Genomic DNA, 23286 nt, shown 5'->3' with positions numbered 1-23286 from the left:
CACATTTTCCTGCTGCCTTTTTCACAGAAATTCCATGTCCTCCTTAAGAAAAGGAAGTAACGAAAATCGCAGGAGTATATTTTATACCACTGAGGAGTGGGAATTGCTGGATCCAACCCCAAAAGACTTGGAGGACTCAATGGCTCTGGAAGAAAAAAGGAAGCACCTGGCAGAAGGAAGTAAAGGTAGAAGTGGAGGAAGGAAGGGGGTCATATGCCTTACCTTGTCAAGCATGGAGTACCTTGATATGTCTGTCTCTAGGAAATAAGTGGAAGCTTATCTTTTTCTTCACAAACCACATCCAGAGCTCTGTAAACTATTTTTTAAAAAATCGATTTCTTAGGATGTGTTTGGGGTCCTCTGCCATTCAAATACAAGAGAATGTAGACAAAGCCTTGTTATCCACTGGTTTGGGTTTCCTGAGCATGCTACTGGTTCGTTTTGTCACATGACTTGCAAAGTGACAAGGCAAAGGGAAATGCTGATGTCTGTAATTGCTCACTTGAGTGTCACCCACTGAAGCAGAGTTGCCTTTAGACTCTGTGTATCTCTGTGTATCTGTGTATCAGCAGCTCATCTGTGTGTTGTAACTGGTTCTCGGATTTGACCAGTGTCTGGAGTAACCTTGTCAAGATATTTTTGCATCTCTTTAAGAGCACCTTAGGTGACATCCAAGTGATTTAATCTGTTAGAAAATATCCTGTATGTGGAGGTGAAACTTTACATTGAGTCCTCTTACAGGAGCAGTAGGCTGTGATATCAGAGATGGTTTTGCTCTGATTATTTGAAGCAAAGTTTCCTTTGCCATAGTTACAGATACCTTTTATTTTCTGTAATGAATTGTAAAATTCTCTTCATGTCTTATATGAAAAGTGGTAATTTATGAGCCAAGTCTTTTATCTTGGATATCTTGGAGGGGAGATATTTTTGAGCTTTTTTTTTTCCGCCACCAAAGAAAGCAACTTGGAAATTGAGGCATGTTTAACACTATTGTGTTGAGTGGTTTGAAAGCTGCTTAAAGTCTGATGTTAATGAGTATATTTTTTAAGGAAATCTGAATGCTTTGAAATGCCTTTTTACTAAGTGAACCGAACTAGAAGAAATTGTTTTATGCAGGACTGACTACAGCTTTTCCATTTGATTTTGGCCGCATTCCACACAAAGCAAGGCGCCCCTTGAAAGATATGATTGGATCAAGCAAAAACCGCAGCAGCAGCGACTCCTCCCCGACAGAGTGGTGCTCTGGCAATGGGAACAGACTGGTCTCTGAACTGCAACTCAAGTATCAAAGCCAGCAGGAAGAGTTGGAGAAGCTGAAGAAAGATCTTTTGAGCCAAAAGGTAATTAAACCTTCAGGCAAAGTGCACAAAAGCAAATGGGTCTGGCAGGTGATTGTGAGTTTAACCTTTCTGGCCATCTGACTGTGTTAAGAGCTGGTTGGTTGTTATAAAATGATGGTTCTAAACAAACATTTGTGTGCAAAAAGTCTTGAAACAAGAAGGACCATCTTTTATATCTGTTGAAGATAAGATCCCTGAATAAAACTTCCTTTGCACACTGTTCATTGAATTGGTTTATCTATCTTCCTTGTTCTCTGAAGTTAATTTGTTTGGTGTCTGCCAGGATCCTGGCTGATAGTCATAGCTTCTTTTTCCATATGTACATAAAATATCTTGGGAACTTCTCCTTTCAGATTCTCTTTGTTTGTCTTTTGATTCTTTCAGTGCTAGTGCAGTGGGTGGGAAATAGACCTGGCTTCTTTCTCTCCTCAGGAGGGGTTTTGTAAGATAGGCCTAACCATAATGTGTATATATAGACTGCACTCACACGGTGGTCATGCTTGTGTGCCCTCAGAACTCCAATCTATTCAATACCTTGCTTTTATCTAAAAGAACTTCTACTCATTTTAAGAAGAAAAATATTTTAGATCTTATGTGGAGCTGCTGCTTCTGCTATTTGTATTTTCCTATGTGTGAGGTGATCAAAGGGAAACCAAAGAAGGAGTCTGAGCCTCATATTTATACTCATTTTAGGCATTATCTTTCCTAGGAGTACAGTTGAGCTTCTGAGCTGCTGCTGTGGGAAATCTCACTGGTCTAGTGCAACACTGCATTCACAGCTGCTTCTGTTTTAATAAGAAGAAAAACGGTGTCTTAGGTGGTCATTTCTGCGGCAAGATTTTCTAAACAGCCTTTCACAGACTTCCTTTTTGACAAAGCAGCGTTTGTTTTTTACCTCCTTTTATTTCTCCACATCCGTTAGAGAAGAGAGCTCTTAGTTACCTTTGCTTTTTCCATTCTGTAACGATTTCCTGTTAACTTTTTTGGGCTTGAGCCTCTTCCTGTTCACCCTACAACAGGATGCCTTTCTTGCAAGCAAGGCTTTTTTCAGCTTCCAAGTAACTGGACAGCTGGGCCTCAGCTGTCCATTTCTTTTCCTTAACCTGTTGTAGCCATTACAGGCAGGATCCTTAGCTCAGTGAAGGACACTGAAGCCATCTATGTAGGCCAGTCATTGTAAGGTGTTAGCCTGCTAGAAATCAGGTTGTAAAGTGTTTCCTTTTCTCTTTAAAACACCAGCATGAGGTCTTAACTGCAGAAACTTTATTTTGCTTAACCTTAGATTTCTAAGCTAAAAAATATAGAAACTTAAAATTTCATCAGGTTTTTTTGCTGTTGTTTTGTAATTCTCAGGAACTTGTTCGACTTCTGCAGCAAACAGTCCGATCTTCCCAGTATGATAAATACTTTGCAAGCCGCCTTTGTGAGGGGGTTCCCAAAGATACATTAGAGCTGTTGCACCAAAAAGATGACCAGATTTTGGGCCTCAATAATCAACTTGAAAAGTTAAATCTGGAGAAAGATAGTCTCCAGCAGGAAGTCAAGAATTTGAAGTGTAAAGTTGGAGAACTCAATGAACGGCTGGGAATGTTGATGGAAACTATTCAAGCTAAAGATGAAGTCATCATGAAACTCTCTCGTCAACTCAGCGAGTGTGAGGACAGCACATCCTCTCAAAGTGGAGCAATAAATTCCCCCACAGCCACCTGTACTAATAAGGAACTACAGGAACTGGACAGACTAAAAGTAAGAGCACTGTCTCTGTCTTGATGCATAGGGAAATTTCTTCTGTCTGTAAAAGTACTTTTTAGTCTGCTGTACTGTTTGAGATCACTGCAGAAGTTCCCTCATCACCACTCATCAATGGAGGCTTTCTCAGCTTGGAACCTCCACTTGGAGCTGTTATGTGACAATCTAACCAGAACTTCCTTCCTTTGGGCCATCTCTAGTGCAGGGCTATACTTTCAGTAAATTAATCATTGGTGTGGAGCAGAAGAAATGTAAGAAATAATGAAAGGAGCAGGAAGGATTAAGGGTAAGAGGAAAATACAAGCATGGAAAATACAAACAAAAAGAAAGCTTGCTTTGGTTTTTTTAATTTTAAATATAACCCTAACCCTAACTGACTGAGGCTTCGGTGTGAGCTAGGTTGCCAGCTAGTGGGCAACAAAGAGCATGTGGAAAAGCAAAGGGAAGCTCTGAGGAGCCAAAAAAAGAGGGAGGAGTATAAGAACCTGTTTTACTAAAGCTGCTACAGCTCCTACTAATGCTTTATTTTTATTCTGTAACATACCTCTCTGAATGTGTCACAAGTTCTTAATGGAGTTACTGAAGTTATCCACTTTGCTCCAAAAAGGCTTTCTTGCCTTTGCATAAATTTGTATTTCAAATTGATTAATGTTCCAAAGCATTTGGAATATAAATAAGTTGCTTAAAATATGCTTAAGCATACATAATTTTCTTATATGTGAGCCTGGTAAGTTTTATTAACTGAAGTTGAAACTAGAAGTCAGTGGTCTTGGCAGAAAGCAGTCAGAGCTCGCAGATGCTGGGGAGTGTGAGAGTCTGTGGCTGCTGGGAGGTACCAGCCTCATCTCACAGGCTCAGCTTTCAGAGGTAATGTTTGTAGCTGGAATATGAGTGGATTAGGCAGGGAAGGTCATTTACAGGGAAGGTCATCTTTCAAGGATTTATCTTTCTAGGAGGCAGACATGACACTTGTACTGTTAATGAGGGCTGGTGAGGGTGGTGAAAACCCAAGGGACGTTCATCCCCCTTTTTTAGTGTTGCTGTGGCCTCTGGATGGGCTCACCTGCATGTGCCTGTTCTCCCTGCCTGTGCCCTGCCAGCAGCCTGCTCCTTCTGCAGGCAGTGGAGCACTGCGAGGGGCGCAGGTGAGGCACAGCACCACCCTGTGCTCATATTTGGCATGCGCGCTTCATTTACATGAAGTCCAAAAATAATACTTGATTTGCGCCTGATATTTTTAATTAAAATCCTATTAGTAGCTGCTGTTTCTATGCTCTAAGGTGATCTTTATCTGACAGGCATAATCTACTTTGTTTTTTTTTTTTTTTTTTTATCAACAGGACAATCTTCAGGGTTATAAGACCCAGAATAAATTTTTAAATAAGGAGATTTTAGAACTTTCTACTCTACGAAGAAATGCAGAAGCAAGAGAGAGAGAATGGCAGGCAAAGGTCAGCATGTTCTCACTTAGCAATGTCTAAAGCAGTTTTCCATACTTTAGCCATAAATCTACCCAGGAAATTGAGCCATTTAAATGTATTAAATATGATAGCTTAAAAAAAAAGCCCTCTCAGTCCTTACAGACCAATCTTTCTGAATGGGTTCTTGAAAGAAGTAATTGTTTTTAAAATTGTGTGACCCAGTGGAACATTTTGATAACTTATGAACAAAGGCATGTACATGTCTGAAACCATTGTTTCCTCAGAATTAAGGCTGTAATGATTTTTTTAAAGGTCAGTGACAGGATGTGTAAGGATTTGATATTTTGATATTTCATATTTGTCATTATCAAGCTTTCTCCTGAGCACAAAGGATGACTATGGTATGGTGAATGTCATTTCTGTCTGGATCAATTTGAGTGTAGAGATGTTGCAGGTAAATAATAAAGATTTCCAGTGCTTGGGGCTAGGGAAAATGCACTCATCTGTAACTAAGGTTAGATACCTGTAGCTGGTTCAGTAGGCTTTGCTTTTAGTTGTTTGGAAGCCATGCACTCGGTGGCCAGCCTTAAATGCTGTATTTTTGGCACAGAGGTGTGTGCTTACAATTCTTACATGCTATTACCTAACTCATGTGCCACTTGAGTTGTCCTTGTTCAAACATGCACAGCCTAAAGCTGCTAAAATGCAACCATTTTGTTCTTTTAAAGTATTTCATACAATGCAGTGATAATTAAGGTTTGCTCAGAATTTCCATATGCAAAAATATGTGTGGTGGAAAACATCTGGTCTACTATGCTGCCTTATGTTACAAAAATGGGAAAGTTAAGGTGGCTGTTCTTGACTTAGATGTTTCTAAGCAGCATAAACCAAGAGAATAGCACTGAACCAGGTTTTAAAAGAAGTGTAGTACAAAGTGTCTGAAGATTTGTATCATGTATTATTTTCTGCAGTATACCAGCTTAGAAGCCAAACTCTGCCAGATTGAAAGTAAATACTTGATCTTGCTTCAAGAAATGAAAACTCCTGTTTGTTCTGAGGATCAAAGTCCTGCTCGTGAGGTTATCACACAGTTACTGGAAGATGCCTTGAAAGCAGAACCTAATGAACAACCAGAACAAGCATTTTTCAAACCCCACCTGGTCAGGTAGTTTGGTCCTGTTAAATTAAATGTATGTGTGTCTTGGCCAGTGGGCTCTATTGTAAGACTGGAAAACAGACAGTGAGAACGTGTTTGCAGGTTTGGGTTATTTATGGTGCTTCCCTTCATTAATGATGGAATGGTCTTGAAATCCTTTTAGCTGTATAAAAACATTGTCTTGGGGAAGATCTGGTGCAGGTCAAGATGCAGGTTGAGGTCTGGGTGGTCTAATCTGGAAGATGGGGCCACAAGGCCTGGTGGCACCAGCCAGGCGAGGGACACTGGGAGACACAGCGAGGACTCAGGAGGAGGAGGAAGAGGAGGAGGAGGGCTGTGAAGACTTGGACTGGGAGGGGTTAAAGCCCCAGGATTCCTTTGCTGAGGGCACTTGGTGGCACCGTGGCACAGCCCAGGCTGTGTCTGTGTGCCTTGAATAAAGTGTTCCATGGAGCCTGGGACTCTGCTGAGGGGCGGAAGCTGTGAGGAACCCTGGCCTGGCTGTGAGTGTGGGGTGTGCGGGAGCTGAGCGGGGACTGTCGGGGGGCTTTGGCAGTGACAGTCTCTGCCAGGGAGTCAGAAATGGTCCCACTGGGAAGTTTCACTGGCACATTTATTCATTAATTGAGATGCAATGTCAACCTTAGACAAAGGTATTGCCCTACAGCTGCTGAAGGTGAGCTGCTGAGGAGATGGGTACATTCCAACTCAACCATGTTGTTAAATAAATTGCTTAATTTGTGTAGTAATATATACAGGAGCATGGGCACCAAGTCTTTTGTATATGGAATTGTACAAGTAATTGTTCAATAAAGAATATACTTCAGAAAAATGTTTAATAAGAAGAACCTGAGAGTTATGGAGAGTGGCTTTGAAGTAACTTTATGGTGAGAACGTGAGAGCTTCTGGGCTACTGAACATATTTTTAAAACCTTTTAACCTTTTTTCTTCCTCTCCCTTACAGTGAATATGATATATATGGTTTTCAGACTATCCCAGAGGATGATGATGAGGAGAAACTAGTAGCAAAATCACGAGCTTTGGACTTGAGATCACTTTCACTCAGTGAAAATCGAGAGATCTCCACAGGAGTGAAATGGGAGAACTACCTTGCAAGCACAATGAATAGAGAGATGATGCGCTGTGTGGAACTGAAGAACCTTATTCGGTGTGGAATTCCACATGAGCATCGGTCCAAGATGTGGAAATGGTGTGTCAATCTCCACGTTAAAAAGTTCAAGGACAGTGCAGTACCTGGCTACTTCCAAATCTTGCTTCAAAAAGCTCTGGAAAAACCAAATCCCGCCTCTAAACAGATTGAGTTGGATCTCTTGAGGACTTTGCCAAACAACAAACATTACTCCTCCCCCACATCTGAAGGGATCCAGAAGCTGCGAAATGTGCTGCTGGCATTTTCCTGGAGAAATCCTGATATAGGATATTGCCAAGGGCTCAACAGGTAAGATTTTGCTTATCTTGGTTAATAACTATGCAGTGAAACACTTAATGAGCCTTTCAAATCCCATGTATAGCAACATGGTTTTGAACAGCAGTTTGCCTTATGGATTATATGCCCATAATTTAAAATAAACAAATAACTATCACATTTTTTAAACCAATGAAAAAAGCAGTTGACCTGAATAACAAATTTTGTAAAATCAACTTGGCATCAAAACTGGAACTGGAATTAGCTCTTAAGAAATGAGCTACTCAAATGTTGTTTTACATTGACTTCATGTCAGTTGTAGGGGATTGTGCTGCTTTTTTGTATGAGAATTTGTTTTTTCTTCTTTTAAAGCAAGCAGAAAAAAATGTTTGAAAGTTTTTATCATATTGTTAAGATAACACATTTCAGCATTTTCCACTGATGTCTTAAATCAGAATTGTAGAATTTAAAGGGGATTCCTGTGTTACAATGCTAAGAAAAATTCAGATTCGTTGCAGTTGCTTTTGCCAGAATAGCTTTGCTGCTTGGAGATCTGTAGTAAATGAAGGTGCTACTTGAAGCAGGTGTGTTGGTCTAACACCCTGTCTTATCCCCATGATGTAATACTATAGATGTCCACTTGTGCTCTATTTTATGTACTAGCATAGGCTTTTGAACTTAGAGCAGCTTTGTCTTTTGAAAGAGCACTGAAGAAGTCGTAGAACAGAAGCAGTGAGTCATGTAGTGGAGGTGGTGAGGCGGTGGTGGTAGCAGTAGTAGTAATGTGGAAACCTCCACCTAACACCCTTATTTATCCTTAGGATAAATATCTCCTTTCTAAACTAGACTCTGTGTTTAGAGGGCTCTTAAAATTGGCAACACCAACTCTTCAAGAAATTCTTAAGAAATTCTTAGATCAAGTTTTTGCCTTTTCCTGTTTTCTTATTAAGCTGAATACAAATACTTGATGTGGCTGAGAAGACATGGCTTTGCCCCATCTTAAACTTCATCAAGTTTTGCTGTTCAGTGCTCTGCTGTTAATACATTTATCTCTGCTGAACAGAAAAAAATACTGAAATGGTTCTTACTGTAGTTTTTATCTTTAATAACTTTCTCCTCCAAATAAACCCTGTTTTCAGGTTGGTAGCAATTGCACTTCTGTACTTGGAACAGGAAGATGCTTTTTGGTGTCTAGTAACAATAGTGGAAGTCTTCATGCCTCGTGATTATTATACTAAGACACTGCTGGGATCCCAGGTATGTGCTCTGCTGGGATAAAGTCTGGTCCTGCTGTAAACTGCAGCCAGTCCACAGCTTTCCTCTGCAGCTATCTGATAGGCCTCTATGGAAGGGGAGCTGACCGGGGTGGGTTCCAAACACAAGGACCCTTGTTTGGACAAGGACTCTAACAGGGAGATAGTTGTTCAGTGTCCTGCTTGGGGTCCTTTAGCCCCCTTCTCACTGATAGCTTCACAACCCTGAGCTGTATTATCGTTCCTTTCCTCACATCTGGGGGAATGCTGGCGCAGGGCTCTGGGGGAGAGCGGGGTGAGAATGCATTTGCAATGCTGTGGGCAGTAGCCACTGTAGCTTTCCTGCTTCCAGGTGATGCTCTGGTCCAGGCTGCCTTCTCCAGCCAAGTATTTGCCCAGCATTCTCTCTGCTCCTGTGCTCCTGCACCAGTGCAGCACTGGTGACCAGTACTAGAAACACCCCACGTGTGTTGGAGGAGCCTTGTGAGACTGGGGCTGGATTGAGAAGCAGACAAGGGCAATCTGCAGTGGGGTAGCTGTCTGTGCTTTGGGTGGATCTAGCTTGGAAGTGTGAGGTAGACAATCCTGGCCTTCCTGGTTACCTCTGGAAAAACTTGTACTTCCAGGTTGGTAACAGCCTTGTTCTGAATGATGTGCTGTAAAATTGGAACAATAACACTCTCATTTGTCATCTCTTTAGGTTGATCAGCGAGTGTTTAAGGATTTATTGAGTGAGAAGCTTCCACGACTACATGCTCATTTTGAACAATATAAAGTTGATTATACTCTCATCACTTTCAACTGGTTTCTTGTGGTTTTTGTGGACAGCGTGGTTAGTGACATCCTTTTCAAGATCTGGGACTCCTTCCTCTATGAGGGACCAAAGGTGAATTTACTGGCCTGAGTTTGTTCATTTGTTACCTGATAACAAAGTGTTACTGAGTGTGGGGCTAAAAGAAGGTTGCTTTGCAAAACTCCTGTTAGTTAAAAAATGACATCTAGGAAAAAAACAAGGGAGGAACTATGCATAACCTTTCAAAAGATTTTCCAGCTTTTGGAAATAGGGGCTGGGGCAGGGAAGGGAGATAGAGAGAGATGTGACTGAAGAGCTTAAGTGCAGCCTGTGCATGAGGAGCTCTTGTTGGGGGGTTTATAAAGATGGTCATGAGACTCAGTGTATTCTATATTTACAAAGTACCAATTATTATATGTATTCTTATCAGGTAATATTCCGATTTGCCCTGGCACTGTTCAAGTACAAAGAAGAGGAAATCTTAAAGCTGCAAGATTCAATGTCTATTTTCAAGTACCTTCGCTATTTCACACGCACCATCCTTGATGCCAGGTGGGTGACTCACACTGGGGTGGCACTGAGGGACTTGTAGTGGTCCATGGAGATGTTGGAGATCTCTGTCTTGTGGCTTTGGTGTTGTTTTCATCTAGATCCTGATTCTTATATAAAGCAACTAGAAATGCAACCAACTGCTAGGATTTGTCATGAGCACTTTTATCTAGCAGAGACAAATCAGAAGTGAGGTAGGCCTGAATAGTAATTTTTCCTTGTGAAGGAAATTACCTTGTTTAGGTGTTGTATCGTGGTAGCAACAGGTCAGAATTTCAACCACAGATGAAGTTTCCCTCTACACTGCAGATGTAACTTGTTACTAAAATGTTTTATGATAAATCAAAATACATCCTGCTCAAGCATTAATGATGTGAGCCCTGTCCCCCACAGCTTAAATCTCTTATATATGGTTAATGGACAGGCTCTTGCCACATAGTTCCAGCTGGTTTTAAGATATACTTGGAAGCAGAGAATAAATACAAATTAGATACTTTTCTTGTCTTCAGTGTTTTTAGATTTCTGGTTTCGAGACTGTACAGCAGCAGGTTAATCTTAAAAAGAAAAGTCATATTGGGATTGGTTTATTGTCTGAAAATGTTTTGCACATCTTTTGAAGCTCACTAATTTTCAATTTAGAGAAAAACTGTATATTGAAATCTGAGATTTTTTTTAATGTGATGAATTCTACATAAATTGCAGCTTACACTTTGACTCCTGCTGCAAGAGCGCTATTATTTTTACTTCTTGTGTTTCAGTTTTGACTGGAGAGAAGTTAAAGCTGAATAAGCTTGATAAGCTTGTGCTTGAAAGGGATTGCTGGGATTGATGCAGAGAGAAAAAAATTAATTTTTTTTGTTCTTACCTAATCCAAACAAAATTTTGATACTTAATCAGAGTTGAAGTTGTGGCTTTCCATTCCTTTTCCACTTGTGGAAATGATGTCTTGATTCTTCTGCCTAAACTTTCTGGTGCTGAAATAATCTATTTTAAAGATTTCTGATATTGCTTAGTTTGGTGTTAACAAAATGAACTAATTAGGGATCACTGAGGGATGGGGAGTTCAAGTGAGGACAGAAGGACAGAATTCAGTACATCAAAGATATTTGCAATACAAATATGCTCTGTGCTGATCTGCAAGTCTGCCTTTTGGGGTTTTAAGAGTGGAAGCAGTGCAGTGCCACCTAGGGAATACAGATTTGCCTGCTAGGACTGACAAGACAGAATTCAAACTGCCTGTTTTCTTATTCTGCCATGTTTGTACAAGTTTTACATCATCAACATTTGAGCAGTACAGAAGCACGTAGAATGAGGCCTTTCTTGATATGGACAAAAAATGATCCTGTTGTAGAGGAAAAATTCAGAAATATTTATTTATATAGAATTCATGGATGTTCTGAATGGTTAAAACCATTCTGCACAGAGTTTCTGAGTTCAAACTCTGTAGTAAGAGAAAGGTCTCTACAGACACATGCATAATTATATTCTAGTTAGAGGATGTCATAGCTGGTTTTTCTACAGAGCCATGGCATGTTGTGCACGGGTAGAGAAGCTGCTGGAATATCTTCTGTGTAAAAATAGCATGAAATCAATACCTGGTCACTCAAAAACACAAACCTACCATTAAATAAACAGTCCAAAGAAGTTTTCTTAATAGTTATTTCTGATAATTCAAATAGAATAAATTAAATACTCCAGTTCCCCTTTTTTCCTTAGTAAACAAAGATGGTTTTGGGTGTAGATCAGCAATAATGATGTAGTTGGATGCAGTCTCTTTGGACTGATTAGACTGACCAGTTGCTGGGTTTGCTGGCACTGCAGGATGATATGATGCAGTGTGACTCTGGGAAGGGGGCTGGATCCTCTGTGGTGCTTTGCATTGTGCCCTGACAAGTTTGACTTGATACTGATCCAGAGATCTCTGTGCTCCAGCCAGCAGAACCCCCAGAGCGTTGGAAACTTTGGCTTGTCCATGTTCTGTATTATCCTTGTCCATGTGTGTGTTGTCCCTGCTTATCTGGTCTCTTGATTGCTAGGTTATCTTGGTTAACTGGAGAGCTGAGTGGTTTGGGATTGAAGGAGCTGCTGTGGGCTCTGTGGAGGAAATGATCCAATCTGTACGGGGAGCTGGATTTACCAAGTATCCAAGTGTAGCCAGGGAAGCTCTGATGACCCAAGCTTATGTCTTCTGCTCAGCATCTCAGATCTTTGTAGCAGAGTTTATATGTGGCTTAGAGAACTCCTGAGTGTTTGATTACACTTTATCACTTGAAATAACCTTAAGGCTGAATGCTTTATAGAAATTTCTTGAAATATTGATAACATCTGAGACCTATCAAGTGTGAAAGAGACTGGAGATATGTCACATATGATAAAAGTTGACATGGATGAAGTTGAAAAGCCCACCAAATATGAATGATTGTCTTCTACTCTTGTGTAATCTTGCAGGAAACTGACTGCTATTGCTTTTGGAGACCTGAACCCTTTTCCCTTACGCCAGATCAGGAACCGCAGGGCCTATCACCTGGACAAAGTGCGCCTGGAGCTGACGGAGCTGGAAGCCATCCGGGAGGACTTCCTGCGTGAGCGAGAGACCTGCGTAGAAAAAAGAGACCTTATTAGTGATGATGAGGAGGATAGCTGAAACTGCTTAATATAAACTGTTCTTTGGGATCATGACCAAAGTGAGTTAACCTCCAAAACACTTGATTCATCCTGTGAAACAGAATGTAAACTCGTTGCTTTTGGAAATATGCGGGACAGATTTCCAAATCCCAGCACTTTCAGAAATACCACTTAGTATGGAGGCCAAACACTTCTGTTTACATTTATGTTCCTGGAATCATTTGTAGAGCACTTAATATCTGTCTCAGTTTAGTCAATCAGCTGAATTGACAGTTGTTTTCCCACAGTGCACCATTAATGCCTGGATGTGAAACAATAAGAAAAGTCCATGCTCTGTTACATTCATTGTCATTCTGAGTTTAGGGTTTTTTTGATGTAATCATGTTTTTCATAGTGCAGGCTCAATGTGAGAGGACATCCATATTTCTTGGATTCAGGTTGGCTCCATCCAGCCTTTCTTGAGGTAGCTAACCAGGAAACCATGGGATGAAGATTCCTTTGTCTTTTCCTGAAGTGTCATGCAATGGATCACCAAACAGAACCCTTGAATATATGTACTCTAAAGTAAAGGTAAAATAAGTACCTATTTCTGTCACTGCCTGTCGAGTGTGTACTGAAACAGTGGTAGCAAACATCTTTTCTACTTTTCAGAGCAGCTGTGTTGATAAAGATTCTCATTAATGGAAAGGGGTTTATAGATCAAACTCTCTTTAATCAATTTTATTTGTATTCACTGTTTTGATTTCAGTGGTTTAAAAAGGCCACAACCAAACTCCAGGTATTATGGAAGAATGGAGCTTGTCACAGGAGTACCATGCTTTAGGAGCTAATTTTTTGCATATCTGTTGAAGGGTTGTTTTGTTACGGCTTTTTGTTTCTGTGAGGGTTTTTTTGTTGGGTTTTTTTTCCCTTTTCTTTTAATGCTTCTTCCTCTTTAAGACCTAAGGTGAAGTCTTTCTCTTTAAGAAGAAACACAGCATTCTGTCTGCATGATTGCAGAGCTATTGTACAATAGTGGTAGTGACTGGGTTCATAAAATATTTATCAATCAGTCAAAAGAAACCTAAAGGTCACGACATGCACACGGGAACTGAAGATCCTTTTTCAACAGAAAAATGCAATATTCTCCTAATGTACTCAGCTTTACTGTGTGTTGGATGCACTTCCTGCAAGACAGCTCTAAGGAGCAACCCCTGGGCTGTTGAGCTATAGTGTTTCTGCTGTGGAAGGGTTACTTGGGACCATTTTCTCTCCTTTGGTGACTAGCAGTATTCATAAGTGGTTCTCAGGAGAAGGAGGGTTTCTTTCTTGCTAGATATTCTCTGGACTTTTGCAATGTTTTTTCTTGGATTTGTTGGATTTTCAGAATGTTGTATTGACTACAGTGTGTTATGATAAATCTCGGATTCAAATACTAGGCAGCAAATCACCAAGCTCTGGGGAAGTGGTTAATTAGCAAAAAAGAAAACTAATCATTGGGAAGAGTGAAGTGCATCAAGCTTGTATTTTATGTGCTTTGGTTTGGTTTTCTAGAAGTAGTAGTACTTTATTTGGTATAATCATGTAACTGTTTTAGTCAACTTAAGTGGGGGCAGAGAGAAATCCTGCTTCTGTTTCACAGCACTTTTAAAAAAATTTATTTTAGATAATGTAGTTGTAGCCTTCTCCAAGTAAGCATATCATAAGTTAGTTTATATGGAAGGGAACTATTTAATCAGAGGTGAAGTTGTAACTTAGAGGACTACTTTTGATATAAAATTTATGCTTCCTGCATGACACATAATTTTTACCTAGCCAGCAAATCCTTGCCAATAAGGAGCGGATGATGTGATCATCTTGATTTGTATGTTACTAGTCTTCTGAAATGTCTCCTATGTTGTCTGTGGTAGGCAGTAGCTAGGGATTTTTTTCTAATTTCCTAGTTACTTTTGGTTGTGTACTGGAGGGCAGGGTTTTGATATTATTGCATGTACTGTATTCTTTTTCTACTTACAATCAGTATTTGAATACAAAAATGGGACCAGGTTTTCTAATTTTCTAGTTATGCTGTCTTGGTTTTGAAAGAGCTGGTCTCTAAATCAATATGTAATGCAGGCTTCTTGTTTGTATGTTTGTTTTAATGATGTTGTCAAGTGCAAAATGAATTTTTTTTAAGGTGAAGATCTTCCTTTCAGTGACCACAAGTGAAATATTAAGGTGAAGAATTTAGATACTTGTACTTATCCTATTCCTACAATCCATTTTTCTTTGGCTTTGAGTCTTCACTATGAACTAGTCCTATAACTTCAGGAGATGTTTTCAGACTGATTCCATTGAAGAGTTTGGGTTGTGAAGATAGAGCTAAGTTTGAGGCAATGGTTCAGGAAGCTCTTTAGCTGACAAAACATGACCTGCAATATTCCAGGACCATTTCTGTTAGAGTTGTGCTGATGGTTCAGTTTGTGTGCACATGTGTTGCTGTGTTTCATTGCTTTAAGTTGTTTCCAATTATACTGTAAAGCTAAGTAGCTCTGTTTCTTCTGCCATGGTGTGAGTGTTACCCATGAATGTTAGGAATCCTGTGGAAGTTGTGTTGTCTCTGGGTATTCTGTCAGCTTGCAGATAAGAAACGAATCAATGATGTTATGCTCAAGTTCCCAGCAAGCTGTTGGCTTCATTTTGTTAAGCCTTGTTACTGATTTAGTGATGAGCTAAAAGGTCAAAAAATTGCAGAGGCTTCTCACCTCTGGCCACTAGAAGTCTCTGCAGAACAAAAATAAGATCTGTAGCAGGAGCTAAGATCAGGGGAGCTTGCCTTGCTTGCTCTTGCAAATGTCATTGTGTGACTTGGTTTTCTAGTGGTGCTTAAACCTGGTTACCTTGGAGAGTAGTAACTCATTAGGCACATGCAGGATACACAGGCAGTGTTTCAACCTGATGAAACCAGGCCAAAATACGGTGCCTCAGTGGCCTGCCAAAGCTGAACTGCACGGAGCCCAAGAGTTTGTGCTTGTGTGTGAACTTCTGAGGTGGTGCATGAGGTTTACCATTCATGCCAGCCAGATAGTGGGCATGTGATCTGTTCATGCACATAAGAACTGCCAAAAAAATATTTTAACTTCAAGGCCTTGCACATAATGTGCAAAGAGTTCCTCATGTGTGGTTCCCAGAATATGTGATGTAACCCAAACCACTAAGTTGTGTTGTCCAGAATATTCCTTCATCTCTATTCATGTGTGCATGGCTTCCTGGTGAAACTTTTCATTAGTTTTTAAAAGGGTCTATCATCTTCTGTTAAATAGGCAAAAATTGGTGCACTACAACTCTAGCTATTAGAACTGCACAGTATTTCAGCTTGACCTGTACATGTTTACAGGTAGTGTTATCATTCAGTATTATCCCATTGTTTGGTGGTCTTCTTTTTACCAGCTATGTAATCAATAAAAAGGATTTTTCTGTTGCCCTTTTGGTGTCTTCTGTGAGAGAGTCTCCCCTTCCCTTCAATGTTTGTAAAGATGGTAAGGTCTTTCAGCAGAAAGGGAAAGATTTCTTTTCTTAGTTATTAAACATCAGAAATGAATGAATGGTCTTAAATTTGACAGAGTTGGATGTTCAGACACATAACTGAGAAATGGCAAATTGATTAATTTAATGAAATTGTATAGCTGTTTAAGTGACTGTTCCCTTAAGTGCCATGTTAAACATCAGCAATATGCGGTACAAGAAATTTGAATCACAAATATAAGTGATGTTATCTTCATGAAGATTGATGTAAAGAAAAAATAAATTGTTTATTACTTTATAGATTGCTCTGGTTCTTCTTCTTTTTTTCCCATAACAGATGGAAATATCTGCAGGTGTCATCAGAATAAACCAGTGGTAGAGCTTGCATTTTTGTCTGATAATGAGGTGTGAGAGGATCTCTATAAAGGAACATCCACGTAAATTTGGCTTTGAAGCATGAAGATGTGAACCATAGACATGTTGCATGCAGGTGACTCTGACTGGGTAGACTTGTCATTGGTGTCCTTCATTTCTTGGGAGAAGAGGCGGGGGGGAGACAGAATTTGCATGAGTGTTCACAGGAATTTTCTGAATTGACACACTTTCTGGGAAACATATTTGTATAATATCTCCTGGCACCCCAAAAGCTTTTTTAGGAGGCTTGGTACAGATGTTCTGACACAGTCTTTTGTAGTCAAATAAATAATTTCAGCTGTTTTGAAAATTTAACCAAGTATTCCATTAATTTGGAAATCAAGTCTCAATATCTGTCTTTCAGATACGAATTTTGCACTTTGGAATTGCTTGAGTCCCTTAAAGAGGGAATACCTCAGCTACTTCATGTTACTTAATAGCTAAGTGTAAGGGAGGAAGGAACATGACTGTAATTGCATATCCAAGCCTGTCTTTGGTATCAGAGTGCACAGTTCTTGTCCTCTGGCTCTGCTACAGAATGGCAAGCTGTTCTAGGAGTACATATTGGCACAGCTGGAAATCTGTTCAAAGGGGTTGCAAAACAGGATAGAGATCAGCAATTGAGGCAGAGCACAACTATGGCCTAAGGACCTTGTGTCCTTTATACTGAAAATTTTAAGTCAGAGAAATAAACAGAAAATTCTGGGAAGAGAGTGCATGGGGAGCAATGCCCTCACATGGATGCTTGGCATGTTTAGCTTGAGTAGGTTGTATTGGCCTAAGCAGCTGCTGGGGCCTGCAAAGAACAGCTGAGACTCCCATTTGCTCCTTAGAACTAGATTTGAAGCTTCTGCTCTCAGTGGGATTGCAGTAAGGATGTGAGTGTGGCTGATGTATGTTAAAAACCTGGTTCCTAAAAAATGCATAACTTAGTATAAACACAGCTGGCCTGCTCTGAACCGAGACCAAATACCTGCAGAGTCTCACTGCTCTGGCTGCCTTAAGGAGACAGAGAACACTCTGAATCTGCTGGTGTTACAAGGTATCAGGTGTTCCTTCTCTGGGATTTTCAGAAGTGCTAAACATAGCTTCCTTATCTGCAGCTCCTTGACCTCAACAGAAAGCAGAACCCATGTAGTGCTGAAGCTTTAAGAATTCCCACACATGAAGTATGTTCCCTCAGATAATGCAAAGGAAGGGTGTGCTCTGCTTTGGAAACTTCCCCCCTGGATAACAAGGTAAAAGGTTCAATCAGAAGTTAGCAGAGTAGTATTTTCACTGTAATTATTAGCTGTAAAAGCCACATTTGTCTACAGTTCAAGTATGTCCACCTGTAGTGCCAGCTTTTCAGACCATGAGATAGAAAGCAAAACTCAGGACTATATACTAAATGTGATTTTAAAAACCACAGTTATTAAAAATATATCTCTCCAGTAATTATAACATTCAATATTAGAATATGCCTGGTAAACTAAGATGACTTTGGCCAACTAAGATTCCCCCTGGTCTCAAGCAGCTGCATTCTGCCTTTCTCTCTCAAATGCAATGTCCCTTTGGTATGTACCAGCTAGGTTGTGCAGTGAGTTGCCCCTAAGATGTCAGGTTTGAGCTGATGAATGGAATCATTGATGTCTTCAGGCACTGTGATTGGTGATTAAACTGTGGAATATTGCTATTTGCCAGTTTCAAAAAGTGCAGGTGGTGTTGTTCTGGTTTTTAATCCTGGAAATCCCCCTTTGGAACATGTTTGGAACCCATAAGATATGGGTTTCCTACTTTGTCACTTCTAAAGGAGGCTGGCAAATGTGTGGCTGCAGTGTTTGCTGGTGCTCTCTACTTGAAACACTGTTCAGGTTTGAGTTCTCTTTCTTTCCCTGTATGCACATAAAGGCTTTTACCTTCATCCAAAGATGTTACAAAGAAGTCTTGAGTTAGTGTTTTAAGGGTGAATAACAGAAGCATGAAAGTGCAACATCCTACTTAGGCAGAACTTGCATTTGGGCTTACAAACCCTATGGACATGGCAGCAGGGGTGGGATTCAATCTACCTTCACTGCCCTTGGAAACCCTTATTCAAAGTGAGGTTATTCTTGGTCTAGGGAGAGCTTGTTGCAATTTGAAAAGCAGTTACAGCCTCTCAGGGTGTTTTGTTCCCTTCCTTGTAGCTAGGATTAAACAAAAGTGGTGGCCTTCCTCATGTGCCCTTTTGCTCTGAGAATTTTGTAGTGTGATTGCTGTAACTTCCACGTGATCATATCCTGTTGTAGAACTAAAGATGAGAAATTAATTATCTTTATTTCACTTTGAGACAGTTCTGAATGCTTCCACTGCCCTTTGAAACATTTACTATTGCTCCCATTTCCTTTTCTCCACCCTGTGTAGTATCAGATGCAGCCACTTTCCTTTTGGAGTTGGAAGAGCTGGGTGGAACTCGTGGGCTGTGAACAACACCACTCCCAGGGCAGGCGATCAGGGGCACAGTTCAGGCCTCTTGACTTGGGACAAGCCAAGTTTCTTTTTAACTGTGACAATGAAAACCACTGCCTTTAGGTACTTGCCTAGAATAAATCACTCTTAAATTTAGCTATCTTCACACCATACTGCAAAGGAAAACATCCTACTTATTTATGTATGATAGTTTGACATTACCATTGTGTTACCTTAATCACATAGAGGATTGGAAGAGAAGGCAACCTGGTACTTGTAATTTATTTTGAACATGTGAACAATCCCAGTTTTTATTTTCATTAGCAAATGATGGATATTAACTTGCCCAGAGGAAATGTAGGAGACCTAAGAGTGTTTACTGCGATAACTGTGTGTCAAATAAAGCCAAAGAAAATCTAGTTTTACAGGTTTTGGGGATGTGTTTATGATAGGAGAGTTCACAGATGAAGGGTGTCATTGTTGGAAGGCAACACTAGTGCTACGGCAGCTTGGGAAGCAGGCTGGCAGAGGTTTGTTACAGTAGTGCAGAGATCTGGGAGCCTGTGCTGTTCTTTGTCACAGTGGTCTCTTGAAACAACGAGCAATTTCACTGGGTAATGGTGAGTTTCAGACCATGCAGTAACCAAATCTAGGCTTGTGTTTGGGCTTGTAGAGAATACAGAAAGAAGGCTTATACAATTTAAGTGCCTCTCCATTGGATTTGCCTCCTCAGCCTTATTTTCTTAGTACTGCTTTCACATATCCTGTATGTACTAAAGCAAGGAAATGGGTTTCTACATCTGAGATGTTCCCCAGTCAGCCTGGGTGAGCTGTGTTGGACTGGAAGGCTTTGGACCGGCCCAGCTTGAGGTATCTGCATCCCATCAGGGGCGGTGCAGGTCTGGCACAGTCGGGGTGGTGCTGGGTACCCCGCAGGCTGCATCGGCCCACACTGCCATCCAGACAGCATTGCTGCGGCCGGAGCGCCTGTCCCGCTGCCCCTGCAGCCAGCCCGGCCCCGCCCGCCCTCTCCTCACGGCGCTGCTCTGGGCGGAGCGCGGAGCCGAGCCCTTCCCTCAGGGCCCGCGGCGGGCGGGGCCCTGCGGCTCCTCCGCCCGGCACGGCCCGGACCGGCCCGACCCTGTGCGCTCGGGGAGCCCGGCAGACGCGGTAAGTAGGCGCTGCCCCCTCAGCTGGCGGCGCCTCCGCAGGTTCCCTTCTCCGTCTTCATCTGGGTCTGTCCCTTACGCTGAGCCGCCCTCACGGCGCTCCCGCTCCGTCTCCCGCCTGTGAGGGGTCGCGGCTGTGCAGCCCCTCTGGCGGGGCAGCTCCGGGGCCGGCGGCGGGTCCCTCCCGCGGGGCTGGGGGATGCGGACCCCCGGCCTCAGGGCGTCTGCGCTGGCTCTGTGTGTGCCCGCAGCCGCCAGCCGGAGGCAAAGGCAGCTCCCGGCAGCATCCCCGCCGCGAGCAGCTGTCCCCGAGCAGGTCCCACAGGGGCCGGGCAATGCCGCCGTGCCACAAGTGCCCCTGTTGGTGTTTGTAGCCCCTCGGTCTGGCGCGGGTCCTGTCCGAGGCCATCGGGGACATTTAGCCAATGTTGTGCTCAACTTCCATCGTTTATCCGCAAGTTTCTTCCTGCCTTTTCCCTCAAGCAGCTTCACTTGGGTTTCTTTACACCTGTTCCTCTGGCCAGTGAGCCGGGGGTCCTGGAGCAGCACAGCCCGGTGCAGGGGACTGGTTTGGCTGGCCTGCGTGCATGTAGAGGACAGTCCAGAAGGAAGATGTGAGTTAGGAGAGTGAAAATGTGTGGCAATTGCTCCTGCTTTGACTGATCAGTCGCCAGATGCAAAAGGACCAAAGTCACAGTGCTCACCTGCTTAATGCGTGAGGTAAAAGCTCATCTCTGACCCTTTTTTGAAACATTAGCTGGTTTCAGACTTTCCTGTGCCTTTCAATTGTGCAAGAAACACAGGTCGCCGAGGGAGGTTTCCCTTGACTTTGGGGCAGTGCTGTGAATGATGTGCAGCAGTAATCCTTGAAGGCGCCTCAGGGACGGGGACAGGGCTCTGCCCGTGCCAAGCCAGCATGCCTGGCCTTGCGGGCTTCCCCTGCGGCCCGAGTGTCCATCCAGGCTGTGTTCCCACCCAGTTCATCGCTCAGGCATGCCGGGCTTTGGGATCCCTGCACTTGGCCGGGAGCTGGGCAGCTGGATCAGCTGCAGAGCCAATGTGGTTTGTATGTGTGCTTGAAGCAGAGGCTTGGAAATAGTCTTGGGTGGTTCGCCACACATGTAATTACTGCAGGGTAAATTTGGGAGCCCTTGAGAGTTAGTGGCAGGAGCAGCGATTCCATACCACTGGGATTGAATGCTCAGATGGTCGGTGTGTTTTGTGTTTTTTATGGACACACAGTAGTAATAGTTGCCTTAATTTCCTGGCAGAAGAATTTTTAGGCTACTTTTGTTTTCTGACAGGAAAATTTCAGTGAAAATAAGGGTTTGCTGAAACTGATAGAACTTTTAACTGTGCTACGCTTATTTGGAAGTAGAAGGTAAAACCCTCTTGGGTTGTTTGGGTTTTTTTTTTTGCTGTTGGAATTGCTTAGTCTTTTGTGGGATAAAAGAGAAAGAAAGATGAAAAAAGGAGTGAAAGTGAAAGAAGAAAATACTTTAATGCTTATAAAAATCTCTTTACTTTTAGCATAAAATGACAAAACTAGAAGACAATATAACTTTAATTTGTTTAATGGGTTTGGTTTCTTGGTTTTATTTTGGTGGGGGTTTTTTTTCTTCTTTTCTCTTTGGTTTTTTTTTGCCTTCATTTTCCAGATCATTAATCGTTAATTTAAAACAGTCCGGTTTCGATTCTAATTTGGTTTTGGTCATTTTTCAGTATTATAAAAGAGTTCATATGGGAGGTTTTTACGTTGGTCTGTTCTAATGGGTTTAGTGTAACTAATGTTTTGTAATATAAAAGCATACCAGGGGAATGCTCCTCAGTTTGGCAAAGGGTTTTATGATTCAGCTCATGTCAGGTGTACTTGAGAAAGTCAGATTATTCAGCTGTTACCTCAGTCACTTGAAACTTGTTTCCTTAGGACAGAGGAAACCCTAAGGGAAAAAAATGCAAGGCTGTTGGCAACTGAAGTGCTCCAGCAGTTTTGTTCTCACCTCTGATTTTGGTATTCTGCTCTTGTTTACTGGTGGGTGGACATTTAATGTGGGCTTGACGTGTATAAACCAGTCACTGATTGTCACATAATTTGGTAGTGATGGGCTAATAACTTAACCTGTGCAGGGAAAACTTCATTAGAGAAGAGAAATAGAACTTACTTTCTTCTGCTCCTGTTGAGAGGAACTATGAGGAATCCCAGAGCAAAGAGATGAGGAGAGGAGAGGAGAGGTGGGCCCAGTGTGGGATGGTTGGGGAATGGATGTGGCATGTTCTGTGAAATGGCACAGGAGCTCCTCTCCTCTGCTGAGGTTGCCTTGGAGCAATTAAGCTCTGATTCAGAACTCACTGAAGCAGGTACCTTCATCACCCTGGGTTTAATGAATTCTGGTGCAGCTCTTAAGCGATGGGAATGGCTCTGACTCACTGGATTGTGGTATTGTTTGGGCACATGCCCCTGAAGTGTTAGCATAAGGTGTGTAGCAGGAAAAAAAGTTGGCTCTTGCTTTTTCCTCAGAAGTGAACAACTTTTTTGTCTGAGTCCAAGATGAATGTCTGTCCATCTCTAATTCAGCCGGCCTTCACTGGCCACCATAAGAAAAAGCACCATCTGTCTAGGAAAAAAAAAAAAAAATTCCTGCTCTCATTCCTGCTTTGATGTACTTGTGCTCTGTATTTGTAAATGGTGTCCAACAAAAACCTTATGGTGTAAGAAATCTTTGAAAGTGAAATCACCTTAGTTTCCCAAGGTGAGAGAAGGGTAACATTCATGCTTGTGAATGGCACTTCTATTTCAGATGAATTTTGAGTGTGTGAGGATTATCTTTCGTTGGCTTACCCTCTTGTGCCGTGCTAATGACAGTTGCTTTGGATCATCAAGTGTGTGATCTATTTTGGGCATTTGCTTAGTGTGACTGTTGGGTGAAAGCCAGGGAGGGATATCTGTGGAAGGCAGGATAGGATAACATGAAGTGATAGACATGGGAAACACCAGCACATCAGAGGGGGTCTGAACATTGTGCAACAGTTTTGTCTTCAGCCTTCAAAAACAAGACTCTGGGCTTGAAAGGGTTCTTTGTGGGAGATTTAACTCTAGTGCTTTGATCTCTGCAGAAATGGGTGTAAGAGATCAGCAGAAGGGAGGAGAATTTCCTGGTTATTTTTGCATGGATTCTACTCACCTGCAGAATCAGCTGTGTTCTTTGGAGGATGCTGAGAAATGAGTGAACTTGTCAATCAAACATTAAGTGATTGTGTTCACAGAGGCAGTTTGGGTGGGTTCCCCACTCTCAAAGCAATCTTTTTAACTTGCTCTTCTGAATGGCAATGAAATCCTTCTTAAAACAATGACTTTTTAGGTGTATTTGGTTTTATGTTGTTTATAACCATGTACCTTAAATTCTGATGAAGGGAGTAGTCAGCTTGAGGAAATTACAATCTTTGGGCAAGTCTCAGCAGTGTCTCTTTTTACCTGGGCATT

General features: G+C 41.8%; 2 protein-coding genes across 8 annotated transcripts in view; both read left to right on the top strand.

Moving 5' to 3' along the window:
- The window catches only part of TBC1D2B (TBC1 domain family member 2B), a 31389-nt gene extending 15296 nt beyond the window's left edge, over positions 1–16093 (top strand). For 2 of the 3 annotated variants that reach the window (XM_071441735.1, XM_071441738.1), the window contains exons 4-13: positions 28–185; positions 1117–1340; positions 2694–3086; positions 4430–4540; positions 5482–5675; positions 6631–7125; positions 8232–8349; positions 9046–9231; positions 9569–9690; positions 12136–16093. In XM_071441735.1, the coding sequence (XP_071297836.1) occupies positions 28–185; positions 1117–1340; positions 2694–3086; positions 4430–4540; positions 5482–5675; positions 6631–7125; positions 8232–8349; positions 9046–9231; positions 9569–9690; positions 12136–12331 (2197 nt within the window). In that variant the 3' untranslated portion in view covers positions 12332–16093. The remainder of the gene's footprint in view (positions 1–27; positions 186–1116; positions 1341–2693; positions 3087–4429; positions 4541–5481; positions 5676–6630; positions 7126–8231; positions 8350–9045; positions 9232–9568; positions 9691–12135) is intronic. The other variant, XM_071441737.1, reaches the window with a different exon arrangement.
- A 3597-nt stretch (positions 16094–19690) lies between these two features.
- The window catches only part of DAPK2 (death associated protein kinase 2), a 38174-nt gene continuing 34578 nt past the window's right edge, over positions 19691–23286 (top strand). For 4 of the 5 annotated variants that reach the window (XM_071441733.1, XM_071441732.1, XM_071441731.1 and 1 more), the window contains exon 1: positions 19691–19806. The gene's annotated coding sequence lies outside the window, so the exon portion shown is untranslated. Of the gene's footprint in view, positions 19807–20324; positions 20526–23286 lie in introns of those variants that run through there. The other variant, XM_071441730.1, reaches the window with a different exon arrangement.

This window comes from Agelaius tricolor, unplaced genomic scaffold, assembly GCF_023055355.1.
Source record: "Agelaius tricolor isolate 1412-34295 unplaced genomic scaffold, bAgeTri1.0.p SCAF_16, whole genome shotgun sequence".
Taxonomy (NCBI): Eukaryota; Metazoa; Chordata; class Aves; order Passeriformes; family Icteridae; genus Agelaius; species Agelaius tricolor.
The sequence above is the reverse complement of the archived record's forward strand: the minus strand, read 5'-3'. Positions and strand labels throughout refer to the sequence as shown.